The sequence below is a fragment of the Astyanax mexicanus genome, chromosome 11 (assembly GCF_023375975.1).
Source record: "Astyanax mexicanus isolate ESR-SI-001 chromosome 11, AstMex3_surface, whole genome shotgun sequence".
Lineage (NCBI taxonomy): Eukaryota > Metazoa > Chordata > Actinopteri > Characiformes > Acestrorhamphidae > Astyanax > Astyanax mexicanus.
The window spans coordinates 37,037,047-37,057,043 of NC_064418.1; the positions used below are offsets into that span (position 1 = coordinate 37,037,047).

Here is a 19,997-nt window from a genome sequence, read left to right on the forward strand (position 1 = left end):
CCAGAATCTAACCATTTAGCAAGTGTTCTCTCAAAGCCTTCAGCGACAAAGTCCAACTCTCTGATCCAAAATATTCACCAGGTTTGAATGCACTCAACAAAGGGAAACAGGAAACCCCCAGTCTGTCAATGAATACGACTAATGTGCTGCGAAACCAAAATCCACAGTTAAAAAAAAGAAGAAAAAAAACATTTCCTAGTCACATGAGGATAAAGAATAAAGATTGAACTGGCAGCAAAACAGCACATTTCATATAGAAATAAATATTGGCTTTTTCGTCATATAAAATTGTATTTCTATAAATTATATTTTACAAACTATACATATACTTTTTGTGTGTGTTTAGGTATATTTCTCAATACTTTTCAGTTGATTTTCACATGTCCTGATGTTTAAATGCTGTAAGCTAAATGGTTTTAATGATTTATCCTTTATCCTATAATTTTTCTACTATTAACAATCATCATAAACACATCAATTCAGTGATAGTTAGCCATTCTTCCAGCATTATATGAATCCTCTTTTTCTCAAGTATCATATACAGACTGTACACTGACTGCTCATCTTTTTAAATAAAAGTCCATTGTGCTCACTGGGTCACTCCATAAGGAGAAATTCAGCCTTATGAAACAAGAACATATCAGAAAGCAGGAGAAAGAAAGAGGGCATATTGTCTATAACTATTATGTGAGACCGCACTCAGGTCTCCGTCTGCAGAGTGCAGCCTGACGAAATGACGGGAATTATGTGGCATTCTCCATAACTGCTGTGATACTTTTCATTACAGCTCTCAGCCTCATCTGTGCTGCTTTTCTGCCGCAAAAAAATCAACGAGTGTAGCCCAACACAAACCAAGCCAACACCAGGCAGCGCCTTCGCACGCTAAAACACACATACACACACTCCTGAATCACGTCTATTTTCAGGGGTGGCTCATGAAAAGGGCCAATTACTGAGCCCTCCCTTCTCCCTGCCTCCCCATCATGGCTCTCAGTAGGTGGGGTATGATAAGAGGGGGGGAGGGGGGCTGACAGCCTGATGGAACGGCCTCTCAGAGCCACTGTGCATCCATGAAACACTGCCCGGTCCTTACAGGACTGCCACTACAAGAAGAAGAAGAAGAGGAGAACAAAAAGAGCAGGACAAATGAAAAGGGGGAAAAACACACTCGTTCCACTGTAGACACCGCCAGTGGTCAGGCAGAAGGACGGAGCGTTAGCAGAGCCCTCATTTCCCAAATGAGCACTGATTACCTCAATTATCATAACAACCACACATCAAACTCAGAGCCCTGCTTTAAAAAGCGCTTTTGTGCCTACCTGAACGGAGAGGCTCCATTTGGGCAGTGGGTTCTATGGTTCAAAGCACAAAATGAAGAGGAAAGAGGAGGGGGTATTTTTTCTTAGATGAATTAGCCTCGTCCAGGCCAATTTCTGTCCCCTGCCACCCATTTGTGTAATTGTTCATGCTACAAGGAAACAAACCTCATGCCTGACGAATCATTCAGGACCCATGTATTTCGTCTCAGGTGCCAAGCATTAACAAAGCCAAAAGCACTTTCAACACATGTGATTATACGACACAAGCTGAAAGGGGCCGTGCTTCATGTCAGAAAACAATATAAAGCTCAGAGGGTTCAACCGAAGAGTTCAACCCATGCTCAAAAAGTCTTTAAATGAAACAAAAGGAACAATCCATCCACGTTTATAACTTTTAATGCTGCCACTTTAATGAGCGCTTCCATCTCGCAAAAAGCACAGGAAAAAAAATAAATCCTATATTAGTTTTGCAAAGGACAACAGAAGTCAGCCTAACAAGCCGCGCCGGCAAACCGTAACCTAAGCTGGACTTTTAAATGAGCACGTCGCCCCAAAACACCATTACCATAGCTCTCGCCCAACGAACTTCACCCAATGAACAATTTCACAAAGAATAATGACCTAATTTATATTAGCACCAATTAACACAAGGCATGCATTATTTAAAGAGTAGATTTTACACGCAGGACAGATAGATGGAGGCCTGTAACAGGAGGACATAAACGAGAATTTTCCAACGCGCAGCTGCACACAGCTTAACAGCCTAAAAACTACTAGCGGTACTTACAAATTATCAGCATCATTTTGCTGTGATGGCTGCCATGCTCGCTAATTAGCTCACACACACGGAGAGGTGGAGCCCTGCACCAGGGCCAGAGCTCCTAAAGCATTTCTGTTAAATTACATTTCTAATTTCTTAATTACTGTAATTTTCAGGCCAACACGTTCAGGGAGATTCCGCCCAGGCAGAGGGGTCATTAAATGTTGAGTTTGCCCACCATCTAAAACCTGTCCTTCCAAAAAATAAAGGACAGGATTCATTACAGTAATGACAAAGACTGACTAGAGGAGGAACTCTGTTTTTGAGCAGATGAGAAAATTCTTTGTTTTGACTTGATTTTGAATTTAGTTTGCAAGTGAAATTCTTATATATTGCAAACATACATTTTCAGGCCAGACAATCTCAACTATTGAAAAACACTATTGTTTTTTTAGTGCATCATCGATGAAAAAACAAGGGTTTTCTAAATACTCTGACATAACCAATGCATGCACGTTCTAAGCTTAATCTCAATTACATCCTTACTTCATATAGTGGACTACCTAATTCATAAACTACAATATCTACATGCAAATGTTCTATTACAAATATGTAAATTGTGTATATTTATTTAGATAAAGATTCCATAATGTTTGCATCTTTCATACAACAACACTGAAAATAATGTGGATAATTTAGGATCTGTGTTTTCTTTCCTTCTTCAAGGTATGCTATATATAGGGAACTATCTTCCTATAAAAGTGCTGCTGTGCTCAAACAAGCATTTCCTTCTCAGTGTGGATATTGAAAATATTTGCAAAGATAAAATAAGGAAGGAAACACCCTTTTTTTTTAAATATCTATGTTTAAGTATTTTATTACACTGGCAGATCATTTTGCACATTAAATTATAATACATATAATTTAGACAATTTTATTAGACAACTATTTTACAACTATTAGTTTACTTAATGGTTGGACTAAAATTAATAAGTTATTTGCATAAAAAAAAAAACAATGCAAGAACAAAACATGAGTGTTTATTGTTTTATGAAATTCACACTCAACCATCCTACGCTTTTCTTCTCACTTAGTATCTTCCACGGTGCTTAAAATCTTCATTGATCTTCAGAAGTGCACATAAAGGAGAGAGGAAGGCTTTGGCATGAGGAGAGGATTTGGACTGAGCATCAGTGCTGGGCTGAATCCTGAGAGACTAAAGCCATCCTCTGTCTTGACGTTTGGCAGAGTACACACACACACACACACACACACACACACACACACACACACACACACACACACACATACACATACACACATACACACACACACACACACAAACGTTGATGCCAGCTCATACTTCTGCTTACAGAGAACCCCTGGAGTGCTGAATCCTGCGCAGCTCCAAACATGCCAACTGTCCCTCACACATTTTCTCACTCAGCCACCAGGCACTACACCCTCCAACAGCCTTCTAACCAATTAACACACTTTACTACAAGTATCCAGGGCTGCAGTATCTACTTATTTTTACTTATTTAATCAGCTGCTATTCTGTAACATAAGGTAAATAGTCACGATCCAAACATAATTAAACAAATTCATTAATTCATAATTTGATTTCTACATAATTTGAACATGGACACACTTAACACTGTGTATAATTAGCTTGTCATTATTGCTTAGTCAGCTAACTTGCAGGACTGTAGGTCTTCCAGTAATTATGTATGTCCGGCAGGTGGTTTGCTAATTGAGACACATAGATAACTCTTTTTTGCATTGATGTCATTGACCTGGAACTTTTTACCACTCACATTCATGGTGCTGACAAAAATAAATAAATAAATAAATATATGATGTGTAGAGAATTTGTTTCACTGTTCTGATTTAGTATTTTTATCATTATAAAGCGCACTTAAAATCTTTTATTTTTCCCAAAAAAGAAAAAATTGCCTCAGGTTGTAAGGAGCAGTGAAGCCACTCCATTGAAGTGCAGCATCATACATAAGTTTCAGTTTATTTCTCCAGCACCGAGGCTGTAGCAGTATTAGCATTAGCCGCTAAGCGCTAGCTCTTTTGCCGTTCAGAGTTGAGTATTATCACCCTGTTACTAACCCCGGTCAGCACTGCTGGAGCAGCATTAGCATTTGCCACTAATCGCACTAAGGGCTAGCTTTTTCACCATTCAGAGGTGAGTATTATCGGCCTGTAGCCTGAGCATTTACCATGTTAAAACAAGCTACAAGGGCTGAACTGCTAGCTAATATCATTCTAGCAATTAGCCGCTAATGTTAATGCTCCAGACTTAGTGCTGGAGAAAATTGGGAATCAAAGCTTACCGTAAATAAACTGAAGCACTTTACTCACTTTTTTTAATAATTACATTTTTGTTTACTTAGCTTAGCTTTACTTAAATGTATACTGCTCTGGGAGACTTGAACAGTAAACAATCCTTCAGGATAAACAGTGACAAACACAATCACTTTACAAACAGCCAGTCATGCCACAGATATTACTGTAAATCTGTAAATCCATGAATTTCTCTGTTAATTATAGAATGGAAGTAGTGTTTTTCGTCTTCCTCAATGTCAACAAAAACTGTAAATGTAGATGTTTACAAGATGTTTCTATTGAACTGTGAATGTAGTGAGCTGTTCCAGCCCTGGACCAATGCTGTGAACTCCTAGACTCAGGCCAGAAAACAAAGACAGAGGCGTAATAAATAAGTTTTGCCCTGAAAAAGTCGTTTGTGCTTTTTGCTTGTGACACTTTGCATCATTTGAGCACAGTTCAGACCACTTTTGGCCACTGACCTGAAAAATAAGCCCCAGTTCACTTGAGCATATCATACCTGTCTTTCCCCGTCTGATATCCTAAAACCATATCCATTGCCACACACACACATACACACATACATACATATATCAAACTGCTCACTGAAGCCACACTTCCATCCACCTGACTCCCTCTCTCAGAGAGAGAGAAAAGAGAGAGAGAGAGAGAGCACGAGAGAGAGAGTAAGAAAGCAACAGAGGGTCCTCGCTCATTCCCTCGGCCGCTGGACCGTGACCGCGCCATACCAGCTCCATTATCGGAGTTCAAACCCGGAGTAAACTCTCGCTTGCTATCGCCCCCATTCCAAAATCGCTCATGTCAGTTTCGCTTCAGCTGATGATAAATTAAAGCCACAGAACAATAACAACAACATGGAGCAGCAGAGCACAAGGAGGGCAGTCAATATCCATCCGGAACATCTCCAAGAGGCCATAAATTAAAACCGAGGGACCACACACACCCCAGCTCGTGGGTCATGATTCCTTTAATGGCAATTTCTTTGCTGCCTTCCCAAGATGGTTAAGGACGGTCACAGCTGATTGCTTTTTAGGAATCTTTCGATTTATGGTCGAGGCCGAACCCTGCCAGAACGGCTGCCGGCGGCCCACTCGCTCGGGGAGGGAGATCAGCGCTAATTGACTGGACAAGATGGCCTCTCATCCAGCGGCACGGCAGGCCGGGCTGGGCCCCCGCGGAGACGAGTCTGAGGAGCCATCAAACCTGCCTGCTCGTGACCCATTATATTCATCCATCAGCTCCTGCTGAATATTCATCAGCTCACGCACCATCTCAGCCAATGGGCCGGTGGGCCTGCTGGGGGTTAATGGCAATTGGATGAGCTCAGTAATCAAATCAAACTGCACTCAGTACCACAGCATATACAGAGCACAAACTACTCGACCCTGGCACCACAGAGAGAAAAAGAGAGGGGGAGAGAGTGAGCGAGAGAGTGAGTGAGAGAAAGAGAGCAAGATAGAGAGGGAGACTGCTGAGAGCAAAGAATGACAGTTAATTAATCTTGATTAACCTATTTAATAAGCATTAAATGCGATTTTAAAGAGGCCTCATTGTAATCAGTTTCAAAGAATAAATCCCAGACACAAAAGCTGCTGTTGAAGGTGCTAAAACAGTGGGGTAGGGTAGTTATCCTGACTAAACAGCCCTCTCTCACTCTCTCACACGCTCACACTGAGTCACTCACCCCCTCACTCACTCCCGCAGTCCTAGAGAGAGCTGATTTGTAGTAGTATTGAGTGTTTAATTTCTAGCAAGCACTCCAGATGAAGTACCAGCCGACATTCTAATCCCTCCAAATGTCTGAGCTTTTTCTCCATGTTCTATCATCAGGACGACACACACACTCGCTCAAATGCCGTGCTCAGTGGTTCTGCCCACGGCCAAGTGTATGCAAAAGAAGCTGCGCTCCTACGAATTTCTTTGTTCTGAACATACTGTACTCAGATTCATTCTCAGGAGCGCATCCAAAACAAATGTTTAATTCGTTGAGCAGGCATACTTTTTAAAGAAGTATACCAAAGCTGCCTATATATTGCTGCACTATTGCTCTATCCTAGCTAATAGTGATGTCCCAATCTGACCTGATCAGGTTTGGGGGTTGATCCAGGCATTTATTATTAAAACAGCATTAGCTATAAAAACTGATCAACCAAAAATTTACAGTGAAATATGAAAATCAAACGCAATATGTATGGTTCTTACATATTGACTGTTTAAGGCACAGTGCAATCATTTCATAGTTCAGTTCAATTTTTTACAGACAGCATTATATTACCCAACCAATGCCTTATCATTTTTGACAACCCTAGACAATGTTCATTTGTGTCCTTATTTTGGTAATCAAAACCTCAAATCATCCCTAAAATACTTATTGTAGTATATTAAGGAAAGGGGTAACTGGTTAGTGTTATTAAAATGTCTATATTCTGCTAGTTTTACACAAAAAAATATTCAAATAGTAAAAATGACCCAGACTAGTAACATGCGATCAGCAATTAAAGTAGGTTTTACCAAACATCTGACCTGCACTGAGGATTGTCAAAAGTTTGCATGCATATTTGTCTGAACACATCTAAAACACGCTCAGAAAAGTGTACCATTAAGCAATTTTTCACAATAATAATAAAAAAGCAAAGTACAATTGTCCAATTCTACCTTATGTACTCTAACCAATCTCCCACTGACAACTTAAGAACTTATGAACGCAGATTTAACTCCAGAATAATGCAGCAGCAAAGTGCAAATCTTTCACACGTTTATTATTCAAGTCACAGCTCAAATCCATACACTAACAGTGAACACCAAGAAAAACAAATGCATTTAATAAGTGGCTCCCATTCTCTGCCTGCCCTACTTTAACATACCTGACTCGACTCAACTCAACACCTAATCACCTGAGGCCACGAGGAGTTCAATCTGGGGTGTTACAGCAGGAAATCATGAATCTACTGATGGCAGTAGAGGTTCTGCTTCTGGAGACACACACAGGGGTCAAACTCCTGGTGGCCAATTAAATACACAATATGGAAAGAAGTACTGAGACACTTGCTCATTAAGTGATTCTTTCAAAATCAATGATATTAATAAAGAGCTTATCCTGCTTTTGTTGGAGTACCTGTCTCTACTGTCCAGGGAAGGCTTTCTACTAACTCAGCTGTTTATGAAGCGTAGTGTCCTTATATCGTTGCTGTCCAATTAAATACAAGTATCTCCAAAACAGCAACTTTACAGAAGAGAAGAAAAAAAACTTTCAATGGAAGAAAAAAAATGTTTTTCAGGTCATTTTTAAGTATTTCTATGGGTCACTTCATTAAGAAATTTTGGCACAGTGTAAGGGACAGTTTGTATGTTCAAATTATGTGGTAAACAAAAAAACGTCAAAAATGGAGATACTTGTTTTTCATTGGACAGCGACAATATGTACTATATGGATTGGGGAGTGAATGATAAGCTTTGAAACTTGTTCACAATATAATTTATTTTTTTATTATACTCAATATCAGCTTAATTCCAAAAGTTGCCTAAAAGCAACTTTATAATTCTCTCAGCAAGTGCAAATCTTTACTTTACCACTTTCTAGCTGCTTAGGCAAAAAGCCATAGTATTTAGTATATATTATTTTGAGTTCTATAAATTAAATGATCTCCACACAGTACTCAATACAATACATCAGACAATAAATAGAGTAGAGATGGACTAATCAGTGAAAAAAACTGCTTCCCTTACACAAAGTTAAACAAAATTGATAAAAAAAAGGAAAATCTATCAGTCACAGGGAAGCACACAGTGAGGAAATGAAGCTTCTGGTTTGGGCACAACCAGTTCATATGCAGTCTGAGGCAGACAGTCAAGGCCAGTGGCTGCCCCACTGTAACACGTCAAGACAAAGTGAGACGCAGACTGTCAAGGAAGATGAAAACACAATACATCTCTTACACCAGGCAACAAATCACCACACAGCAAATACATTCCGGGCCAAACTGAGAAAAATGTGACAAACTGATAAACTGCTCTAGCCTTAAAGTTATGCAAGTTCAACCACCTTGGACTTGGACTAGATGTCCAACACTGGGCAGCATAGCAACAGAGATGCCTTAGAAAGCACAGTGTTGAGCCACTGCACTGTGTGGCAGAGAGACATTCGAGACAAAGAGTGATCGAGAGAGAGAGAGAGAAAGAGAGAGAGATTGAGTGAGTAAGTGTGTGTGAGGGCAGAGGCTGTGTATTAGCAGTACAGTGAGCCGAGACTGGGTGATTGATTCAAGGCCCGGTCGGTCCGCCAACCTGCCCTCGTCCCATGATGAATGACTGGAGGTTTTAATTAACCTTCTGCACACACATCAATATTATTCAAACACATTACTCCATTTTCCCTTCCCTTCCATTATGCCGTAACCTTTAATACACAGCTTTGGGGCTCTTTCTGAAAGACCAGAAGAAATGAAAAATTGTAAATACTGAATAGGAAAAAAAAGTGCTGGGAAAAATCTATAAAGAAGTTTTATCCTCCTTTCTTTTACTCAGCACAGTTTTCTGGGTAGGAAATGGTCAAGAGTGATGGAGCTGCTATTTTGTATCACGTCTCAGCTCTAGAGGGCAGTAGAGAGAAAAGATCCCCTTTCATCTCCCTCGGACTGGAGCACACTGAGCTGTGCCTAAATATGACGAGCTGTACTTTTCTAGCAGGGCTGAGCAAAATGAACTTAAATTAGAATTAAAATTCACCGTACATTTCAGAATGTATTTCAAGTAAATGAAAGAACTTGAATAAAAAAAAATCCACTCTACAGGGTTTTGAAATAAATTTGAAAATTCATTCTTATTATATATCAGTGTGAATGTGATATTTTAACACGTGTTTTTCTTCCAAATTACAGTACAGACACTAAAATTAAGCATACATTTCCTTAAGGTGTAATAATTCTATATCTTAATTTGAAAGTACCTAAATGAAAAATTGTTTTGGTAAATGTAATTATAATTTATTTAAAAACCTTACAGTGTAATGTTGCTGAATCTATTGGTCAACAGTTGTTCAAATGGCCTAAATCATTAAAGAGTAATAAACTTTTAATTATTATGAGTATTCATTTATTACATTTGTCTTTTTCCAGTAAGGGTATAAGAAAAACGATAGATATTGTAATAATTGTATAATGATATTTTGTTTTGCAATACTTCCTACATTTTCAAAAACACATTATATATATATATATTGTAATGTATTGAATCAGAACCACAGTATCCTGCCAATACATGGCTTTAATACACTGTATGAAATAACTCAAATGGCTGTATCGTGACTGGTCTATTGGCCTATTAATTGGACAAATATTCAGTTGCATTACAAAACAGTGAAGCTCATAGGCAACAACTGGATGTTCTAATCACTCACAAAAATAACTACACTTCAGCATGCACCACAGGCCTCAACACAGCTCGTTTCTACCTCCAATCAGGAGGTGTTTCCATCGTGAGCTGAGGCTTCAGTCGTCATCTGCACACAGAGACTGAAGCTGAAGACTGCAATCCTGATAAAAAAAAAAAAACAACCATCATGGGGTGTGTGAAAATAAAGCCTGTTTTTTTATATATATCGCAAAAGTATAAAGGGACTACTGAAAATTCACTCTCCTGTCTTCATAAAAAAACAAATTTACACAAGTAGAGAGTGATGAATTCTTGGATCAACAGGAAGCACTAATGTTGGCTGTGACATTTGGGAAAGTTGTCACCATAGCAACATCGCCGCAGAGAAAGCGCATTCCACATCCCACCCTGGATTTATGAGCTAATTCCTGCTCACACACAATCCAAGCACAATAGACTGTGTGTGAGTATGTGAGTGAGTGTGTGTGTGAGTGTGTGTGTGAGTGTGTGAGTGTGTGTGTGTGTGTGTGTGTGTGTGAGTGTGTACAGTATATGAGCAATTATGTACTTGCAGAGACTAAATCAAGCAACAAAGAAATATAATTCGTGTGTTCAATAAAAAGCATGAGTGCCTTATAGTTAGAAGTTAATAGCTGTAACTGTAATCTTTAAATTATGAAAATTTCCCTTTCCTTCTTTCATATGTACGGTTATTGTTCTGTGAGGGGCTCCATTCCCTGTGGTTAAACTCTGTGAAGAACGAACACACACAGACACACACACTTTGTGCTTATGAGGCAATATCCTAGCAATGCTCACTCCTAGAGGCAAACACAAGCATACACACACACACACACACACACACACACACACAGTTTCCTTCATGTCTATTAATTAGTGTGAGGAAATCAAAAGCGTTGCATCTGATCGGCCATCTGAAGTCTACGGGAATTCAATTAGGAGGAAAATGCCCTTTTGTGTTATCGAGTTAGGAGTGACCACACAGTTCAGTATACAACAACAGCAGATACAGAGAGAAAGGACAAACATAATACTCAGGAGACTCATTGCAGAGGAGGATGAGGGAGGGTGGTTCAGATGGCCAGAGGTTTTTTTTTTTTTTCCTTTTCCATTTATTAAAAAAAAAAAAAAAGAAAGAAAGAAATGACTGGGGCCTACATCAGCATTTGGAAAGGTTCAAATTTCCATATGAAACTGAATTCCCGAGCAAAAGGTATGCTATATTTCCAAAAAATGACTATACACATGGACTGTCTCAAATGTCGTGGAACATTTTTTTTTTAACCATTTTTTTTTTTTAACCACAGCCAATTCCCAATGTGCTGCATTTCTCCACTATCACACCTGAGCACATCACCCCAGACGCTATGAAGTCATAACGTCTTTCTGAGGCTCTGGCCATATATTATTGTTGTGCAGGGAAGAAAATGCTAATGTGGAATCGCTTAACTCTGGTGCTGCTGGCTGCTGATGTGCTTAGAGGAAGCTGCATACTTTCCAGCTACTGAGTAAGGGGGGTTCTATACAGTACCAAAAGAGCATCTAGCTAGGTAAAAACTGAAGAACCATATTTAGGTGTTATTGCTTAACCATATTTTTATTCTTTTAAACCATACACTACAATTAAACCAGCCAAAGACAATTTAAACTTTAAACATTCCTCTGGGCTGTAACTTTCTTAAATTATTCAAATGACCCTTCACAAAATGTAAAGACTCAATGTAAATGTAAAGAATCAACTTCATAAACTACATCCACACCAAAAAGAGGTGCTTTAAAGAGCACATTATATGCACTTCAGGTAAAGGGTTACTAGAACCTAAAAGAGGTATTTTCATTGAAAAATAATGCCCTGAAGTTGAGTACTATTAAATGGATTTTTGCATCAGTGTAAGTGTATGAAAATCAAAAGTTCATAGAGTAATCAAAACGTTTAAAAGGTAAAAAAAAAAAAAAAAAAAAAGAATAGATCTTAATCTTGCACAAAAAAGAAAAATACAGCGAAGGCACTGAATGTTCCTAAAGATGCAGCTGTAAGCATAGTCAACCAAGGCTTGTTTCAAACAAATCATCATCATCACAGTAGCCCCATAGACAAATTTTGCTAAGCTAAAAATAATAATAAACTGAAAACCACTGCCAATGAAAATTGGGCCAAGATTTTTCAATAATGCTGCCAGTAGCTGGTGTCGGGCTTTGCATCTGCAGCAGGTCATGAATAGTACCTTTTTGTTTGAATAATTTCAGCATCAAAATAAAATCAGCATTTTGTTCTACATTTAGAGAAAGCATATGAATTACATTTTTCTTTTTGATTGGTTTACTTTAAAGAGCTGAAAGTTGTAAATTTTGTTAATAAACCTCATTTGTATTGGGGTCAATAATTTTTAACTGCAACTGGAAAGAATTGTTGCCACCACCAGTAGTTGTCAGAAAAACAATGCATAGGCTCCTTAAAACAACCCACATTTCTGATCCTACCCCAAGAGCAAAGTGAAATATGGAGCACCCAAGTCTTTGAGGGATGAGCTTTGACAAGCACTGGTCTTTACTACTTTACTATACACTACTGAATTGGAGTTAAAATCTATAATCCATCAATACGGATTCACTGCAACAATGAATGGGTCTCCAAAGAGTCGCAGGCCATGCTTAAAAACACACTGAGCCCAAACCTCAATAACACCATTCATCAGGTTTAGATTAGCCTTACCTTGTCTTTATCTTCCACCAGGTCAGAGAGCACATCATCAGGATCCAGAATTCCCCCATCACAGTACTCCACATGGTGGGTTCTCACCAGGAAGTCCCCCTCCTGCACAACACACAGACAGAATTGACATTCTCATCAGCCAGAGCACACAATACTTACTACACACCAGCACTAACCCTAACCACAGCCTTAGCCTTATCAGCCCTTTACAAACACTTCTGCAAGGCTGTTCCCACGCCATCCAACATCACAAATCAAAAGCAAAAGTCTTTCAAAAAGACTTTTTTAAAACTGTATTTGTTTTAAAAACACAGAAACTTGTAGAAAATAAGATGTTACAACCAGAGTATCTAAGAAATGTGTCATTTTAAATTTAAATGTGAGAACATTGAGAGAAAAGGAATAAAGAGAGATAAAAAAAAACGCTTAACAAGTCTGTCTCTTTAAACACACAGCAGAAAGAGGGTGAGAAACATGTTAAAAAGAGGAGGGAGGAGTGGCAGGTAGGGGACAGAGATGACTACAGTTACCATACAAATACTCCACTAACTAAACCAATAGATTACAGCTATATTTTTCTCATGCACTTGTGAAAATACTGTATTTACCCTAATAGCAGTGAATAGCATGTATATGGTGACAGTTTGGTACAAATACACTGATCTCTACACCAGTGGCGATTGCTCTAAGACTGCAAGGGAAGCTCAGCTTCCCCTAAAATGTAAAAAAATAAGTGATTAAATATATACTGTTGTGTGTACATGTCACTGATTAAATATGCGCTACAACACGCTGAACTTAGTTCAGAATCAGCTTCTTATCACTGGTAACACCGCGGCTTTCCTCTCACTCATTCCCGCAGCTTCACAGCGCTGCTTTAAACAGTGCGGACGCTGAGCGGAGCAAAGCGCGCGACAAAACGAGACGAGTCATTGGATAAACGCTGGGCTTTGTCCCGCCCATCGGACGCTCAGCGTCTCTGAGGGTCTATGGAGCAGTGGGCTGGCCTCGGCCGGCCCAGACGCTCAGCTTCTGCATGATGATTGGATGATCTGTCTGAGGCGGAGTCCCTTTTTGATTGACAGCGAAATGAGCAAATCAGCGATCTTTTAGTGTAAAAATCCGTTTTGGAGAAGCCATTTGATAGTCTTCCTTACGAAGAAAAACTTAAGATTTAAACAGCAGGGCAGATCAACTGCTCAGATTAATTTAGTGCAAATGGTGGGGAAAAGTATAAGGTATTTTCAGCTGTTCTGGTATGATAAAGTGAGCTGGCTGACTGGAAGTGCTGTAACAAATAAAATGTACTGATGGCCATTCCTCTTGATGAAACTATCTCAGGACTTAAATGAACAGGGGCCAGTAGTAAGTATTGTGTTATCATTAAAAATAATTTAAATAATTTAAATTAATAAAGGGATTATTTAAGGAAATTAAAACTGTTCAAAAAGGAACTAAATTTACCTGCATTTTTTCCTTTACCAACTTTAAAGATTTTGCGTAATGTTTTTTTTACTGATCATTTTATGTTTATTCATGTCATAGCGTCTTTTTTATGTAATTGTTCAATGTAAAGAATGGGTACCTTTTTGTTGTGTAGTGAAAACTTGAAAATAATGCCTTTTGTTTACAAAAAAAAATCTCAGGGAGAGTAGAATTTACATATAAATAAAACTACATATGTTAAGATGTAGGCCGAAATTGAGCTTCCCCTCCTTGAAAGACCAGCATCCGCCACTGCTCTACACCCAACCCCATTTGATCTGCCCTCCATGCTCTAATCTACTAGAAATGTTATGTCATATTACTGATCCGATTACTGTTTCTATCCTTATGTATAAAAGCTAGACCCTTTTAGCTAAATCGGCTAATCATTTGCACCTGTTCTGATGCTGCAAATGGAATTTACTCCACAAGATGCCACAGCTGGTGATTACTGGCTTTTTCCACACAGAGAAACTGTATTTCAGATCAATTCTCTTGAATAAAAGAGTAAAACGACAGTCTTATTAAGCAGATACTGATAGCACTGAAATGAGGTTCAAAAATATTCATGTTGAAAAAAGAATAAAAAAATAAAAAAAACACTTAAATAGAACAAAAGCTCATAATGATCCTTTCAATCTGACTCAGACTCAGTCGTCATCTAACTGCTGCTCTAACACAGCTCCAGCATTTCTACTTTTCCAAAGTCCTTCCAGCAGGGAGAAAGCAGCCTGGCTTAACAATTAAAACTACATTATCAGAAATCATAATGTTCACCCTCCACAATTAGTCCAAGGCAAAAGGTAATAATTAATGCTATGCACTTAGAGCATGGTCTCTGTATCAAAATCAAGCAGTCCTAATTATAATGTCTGACTGTACCATGGATTGAAAGGAGAGTGAGCAGCCTCATGCAGGGCTCTGAACACGGAGTATAAATAAAATGCACTGATGAGGTTAATTGCAATAGCAATTTTAATATACAAATATAATTTCTGCCTTAATCACACAACCACAGGTCACAGTGACTTTCTTTACTGACTTAGGCCATTATAAACTTAACTTGATCATAACTAACTTCTGCCAGAGTGCACAGCTCTCGACTCATGACCTGGACGAATGCTAAGGTGCAGTGAAGACGTGATCAATGTATAATTGCTTTATCAGGGTCTCCACTCTTTAAAATATCATTTTCCAGGACCTTTCCAAGACCGTTTCCATGACTTGTATAAATGACAGCTGTTGCTTATTAAAGGTCATCTTAAAAGTCACCCAACTGTGGATATATTCAGCATAAAAGTCAACACAAACCATTGCAACCCATCACTGACTGATCAGAACAGACATACAGTAGCTCTCACTGAAATATTAGAATATTAGAATGCTGCTGTCTGCAAGAAGGAGGCATACTATATCATCCAACCTTCTGTTCAGCACAGCAACCTTAAACGCTTAAACTGCTGAACCTGGAGTAGTAAGGATGGAGACACTATTCTTACTCTTACACATCAGTAAACATTCAATATAATTAGCTTCTAATTTGGTTATTTTCCTGCTTAAAGTGTTCTTTACCATAATACAATAAAATAAATATAAAAAACTATTACAAAATGGCAGTACATAGCACCAAATATGGTTCTGCTAATGTTACAAAAGCTAGGGTCACTGTGTTCCCCCAGGGGATGGCTTGTGAGGTGTTATCTTATGAGTGAGGATTACCATCAGCCAGTGTGCTCATAGCAAGGTGACGCAAGTTATATATATTTTTTTAAGCAAGGTTTGACAGTGGGTGCCATATGTACATGCATTTAACATTTCTCAAACAACAGTATTGCGTATGAACTGGCAATATGTTATAGATGGAATTTCCACCCTCAGCAGACAGGGCAGTGGATGGTAATGATTGTAACTGGCACCGTCTGGCATGACGGCAAATCTCGCAGGAGGAAATGTCAAAAGTTAGCAGCTAAATCTAATTCTGCTCCAGCAGTGCCAGCTGGGGTTAGAAGCAGGCTGCAGGTCAATAATACTCAATTTTGCCTCTAAAGGCAAAAGAGCTAGCACTTAGCATAGTTAGCGGCTAATGCTAATACTGCTCCAGAATTGATGCAGGAGAACTACACTGAAGAACAAAGTTATACAGGAGTTTCAGTTGAGTGGCTTTACTGCTCCTTACAACCTGACTGGTAAAATTCATACATAAGGTGCACTTACAGTCCGAAAAATACGGTATAGTTAGAAAGTTAAACTGAATTTCATGAATATCAGGCATCTTTCATTTCATATACCCCAAACTACAAATCTATTATAACGGAAAGTGTCTAATGTAACCTTTCCTTAGTGCCCTTGTGTAAATGCAGGTTACACAAAGTCAAAGCCGCATTCTTTGTTTTTTAAGACAAAATGTCTGCAGTCTGTCTTTAAATACATTTTATGGTGAGTTTGCTGTGGCTTTTCCATTTATTCTGGGCTGGCGCCTTCCTCTGACAGCTTTAGTCCACAGATGAATTAGTCTACAGAAAAGGCCAAATTCACCAAACAAATTGCATTTACTTCAAATCAAGCTTTTATAAATGTACTTTACTAAATACAATCAGTAACAGAAAAAAAACACCTAAACTATTGTTGCAGATAAAACTGCCACTGCCCATTTAACTACTAACAACTCCTACTGTGATTTAGACACAATCACTCATGATTTACTGCAGGATTCAATGAAGCCTGGCTCTAAAAAAGAGCAGAATTGGATGTGATTGGCTGTGGCAAATGTTTTCTCCAGTCATTTTTTGTTTATTAAATAGACATAACTATTTCCAATTCAGTACTCATCAGTACTCACTGTGGGTAATACCTCTGTAGATCTGTGATATGTCGAAAAAAAATAACATTTTTAAACAACAAATTGCCTTTTTCCAAGCTCATCTTCAGCAGAACGAGTAAATCTAGTAATTTCACAGTGCTGGATACAACAGTGGATCAAATCAATAAAATCAATAAAAACAAACAGTTTGAGCAAATCTTGTTATAGATTACTTGTCTCAACACTACTTCCATAGCTTCCATAGCTTAATTACCTTAATTAAAATGAAATACAGATAGAGGACACTGCAGTCCAGCAGCCAGCAGCACCAGCTGAACATAAGTTACAGTTAAACCCTGTACTAAACCATATGATGACCCTGCACAATTTAACAGTGGATAACATCAATGAATGCTGGGAAAGCAGCTGCAAACACTTTAATTATTAGGGGTTTAAAATATATTTAAGAGATAATTCTTTTCTTTTAAACTAGGCTGTGATCAGACCTATGTACAGCCGCTACAATTGGTTGCAGGTCCATAAACCAACAATAAAGTCTAATTCATCTACAACTGTGGTGCTCTGTAAACTGTTCAAAACACACTGCAACTACAGGACATGCTCAGCATGATGAGTAACCAAGACAATAAATATCACAGACAGTTAAAGGTCTGTTCAGCCTTTAGGTATATGTAATTATGAAAATAAAGTCTGTGAGGTCAGTAACGTTTGATTGGGTTAAGCTTTAGGGCGCACGTTTGACATGGTGGACAAATACTTAGCCTCTGTGTGGTCAGTAATATATAAAAAAAAATCCTAATTAATTATTTAATGAAAAATCACAATCAATTCAAAATCTGTGAGCATAAGCTTTAACAAATCTTGCAACTGGCTTTCAAATTTGATTCATTCCTAAGGCATATGCTGGTCCGCTAAATCAGCATTTATAGCTAAATCAGCATTTATAGACTTCTGTATACACTCAGTCCAGCACTTTAAAAGGTCTGCAATTCTGCTGACTTCGCATCGGAGGAAGCACAGCCACTTAAAGTGTTGCCTTATGCTAAATAAAATTATTAGGACCAGTTAAGGTTAAAGAGCAAGTAAGGGATTGATACATAAAAGCACATTTAATAACAGATGATAAGTAAGAGAAGTAAAAAAAGGATATTTAATGTTTTTTTTCTAAGTGAAAATACAGGAAGCTTTAAAGCAATACTGTACTGAAGCCCATTCCACCTTTTATCCAGAAGTTCACGGCCTCGGGCTGTTGTTAACTGGAGCTGCAGCAGGTAAATCTATTAAGACCTCTAGACTGTCTCTAGCTCCACTCGTCTGTATCTAAAAAACATGTGCATCAGGTATGATACGGGTATGGCTTTCCAAATTACTTCTTTTACGTTCAGACTGTGTGCTGTACCTTGTTCAAAGGCATAGAATCAGCTGCACACCACTAAAGATGAACCTGCATGTATCTGCTTAAAGTCAGCACATTTTAGGGGAGGAATTATGGTATTTACCTATTGCATGTTCAAAACTTTTTTCTTCTGACCACATCTGAATTTTTGTGCTGAAACTGAACACTTGGCAACCCTTCAGCTACATTTCAACCATTGCAAAATAATGCAATTCTGAGTGATAACAAAACAGAAGAACAGAACACGTCTTTTAGATTGGATTATTTTTTTTTACATGGCCGACAAATTAACTAGAAAGGTTTATGATTTATTTTTTAACAATTTTAGCAATATTTCTTAAAAAACTCTTCACGTCCAAATAGTATTATATCCATCAAGACCAATAAAAATAAGCATAGAATTATCTATGGAGGCCACAGGACTGCACAAATCCCACAAATCCACTCATTTCAATCAAACTGAATGGAATAAATGAGTTTAAAGGCCAGAACGAGATGTAACAGATGTTTAACTGGTGGGAGGATGTGTTAAGTTCTTGAATTATTTAGCCAAGCTAGCAAAATAGGTTTAAAAGTTCTATATTTGATATCCTTTCTGCCAGCAGACAAATGCTTCATATTCAACCATACCCTTCTCCTTAAGCCACGCCTCCCTTCCCTGCCTGTGCTCTCAGCATGGTCTCAGAATGTTTAGGACATTCAAACTTGCTTTAATACTGTCACACCCCTTACAGCTACCATTAGGTTACCAGTTATTAAAAACTATAATCAATATTAACTCATTTCATCTGTCTATATTCAAAGTTCTGCAGTTCATTTAAAAAGCCTTAAAAAGTACTTCTATCCATCAACTCACAACGGCACAACTTCCATTAGTTAATTTGAAAGTTCTGAATGGAAATTAACACACTTTCACACTGTTCAGTACATAGACTCAACATCACTGTTAATGATTGTACAATGCAGTTTACCAGTAAAATGTTGTGTGTTGTCAGAGGCCTGGCTCTCATGTGTCAGTCACAGGAAGTGGTCATGGGTTTTTCTGTTTGTTGTGTCCTGTCACTTTTGGAGATTTGGCACCAATACAGCTCCAGTGCTTTATTTAAAAATAACCAAATCAGAGTTCACATTTCAGAAGCATGTGACTTTACTCTGGACACACATTCAGTTAGGCTGATTGAAATGACAGCCGAATACTGTATTTTTCGGACTATGAAAAAGAAAAAAAAAACGCTGGATGTTAATCTACACAGATGTCTCTCCTAAAAACCATTTAAGCGCTTTCATTTATTTATTTTTTGTCTAAGCGGGACATAAAGGCCGTCTGATAGCGCTAGACTGAGGAACCCTGAGTGTTCTGGTAACCCAGGGCGCTGTCAGCTAGCGGTTTGTCCCGTGTAGCTTGTTTTAACATGGTAAAGACACAGACTACAGTCTAATATACTCATTAGAGTTGCACGGTGTACCGAAGGTTCGATTATTTTTCGATACTACGTCATCACAAACGATTCGGTTCTTTAGCGTTCGATGCTTTCGATACTGTATATAGCCCAGTCACTAGCTTCAAATGAGTCAAATTAGTAGGCGCGATTTGATTCAGTTCATAAGAAAACTGATTCTCACCGCAGCAGTCGGTGTGGCAGGATTCAGATAAACTTAGTGTTCTGAACAAATGAATCGATTCACGCGCAAGCCAGCAGAGCAGCAGCGAGTGTAGAATGGCGACGGCTAAAATAACAGATGTCTCTCGTCCGCGA

The 19,997-nt window shown here is 38.5% G+C and overlaps 1 protein-coding gene across 7 annotated transcripts in view; it reads right to left on the reverse strand.

Annotated features, from left to right (window-relative positions):
* Window positions 1–19,997, reverse strand: part of pard3bb (par-3 family cell polarity regulator beta b) — a 367,820-nt gene that overhangs the window by 334,820 nt on the left and 13,003 nt on the right. For all 7 annotated transcript variants that reach the window (XM_022680248.2, XM_022680245.2, XM_022680244.2 and 4 more), the window contains exon 3: window positions 12,539–12,640. In XM_022680248.2, the coding sequence (XP_022535969.2) occupies window positions 12,539–12,640 (102 nt within the window). The remainder of the gene's footprint in view (window positions 1–12,538; window positions 12,641–19,997) is intronic.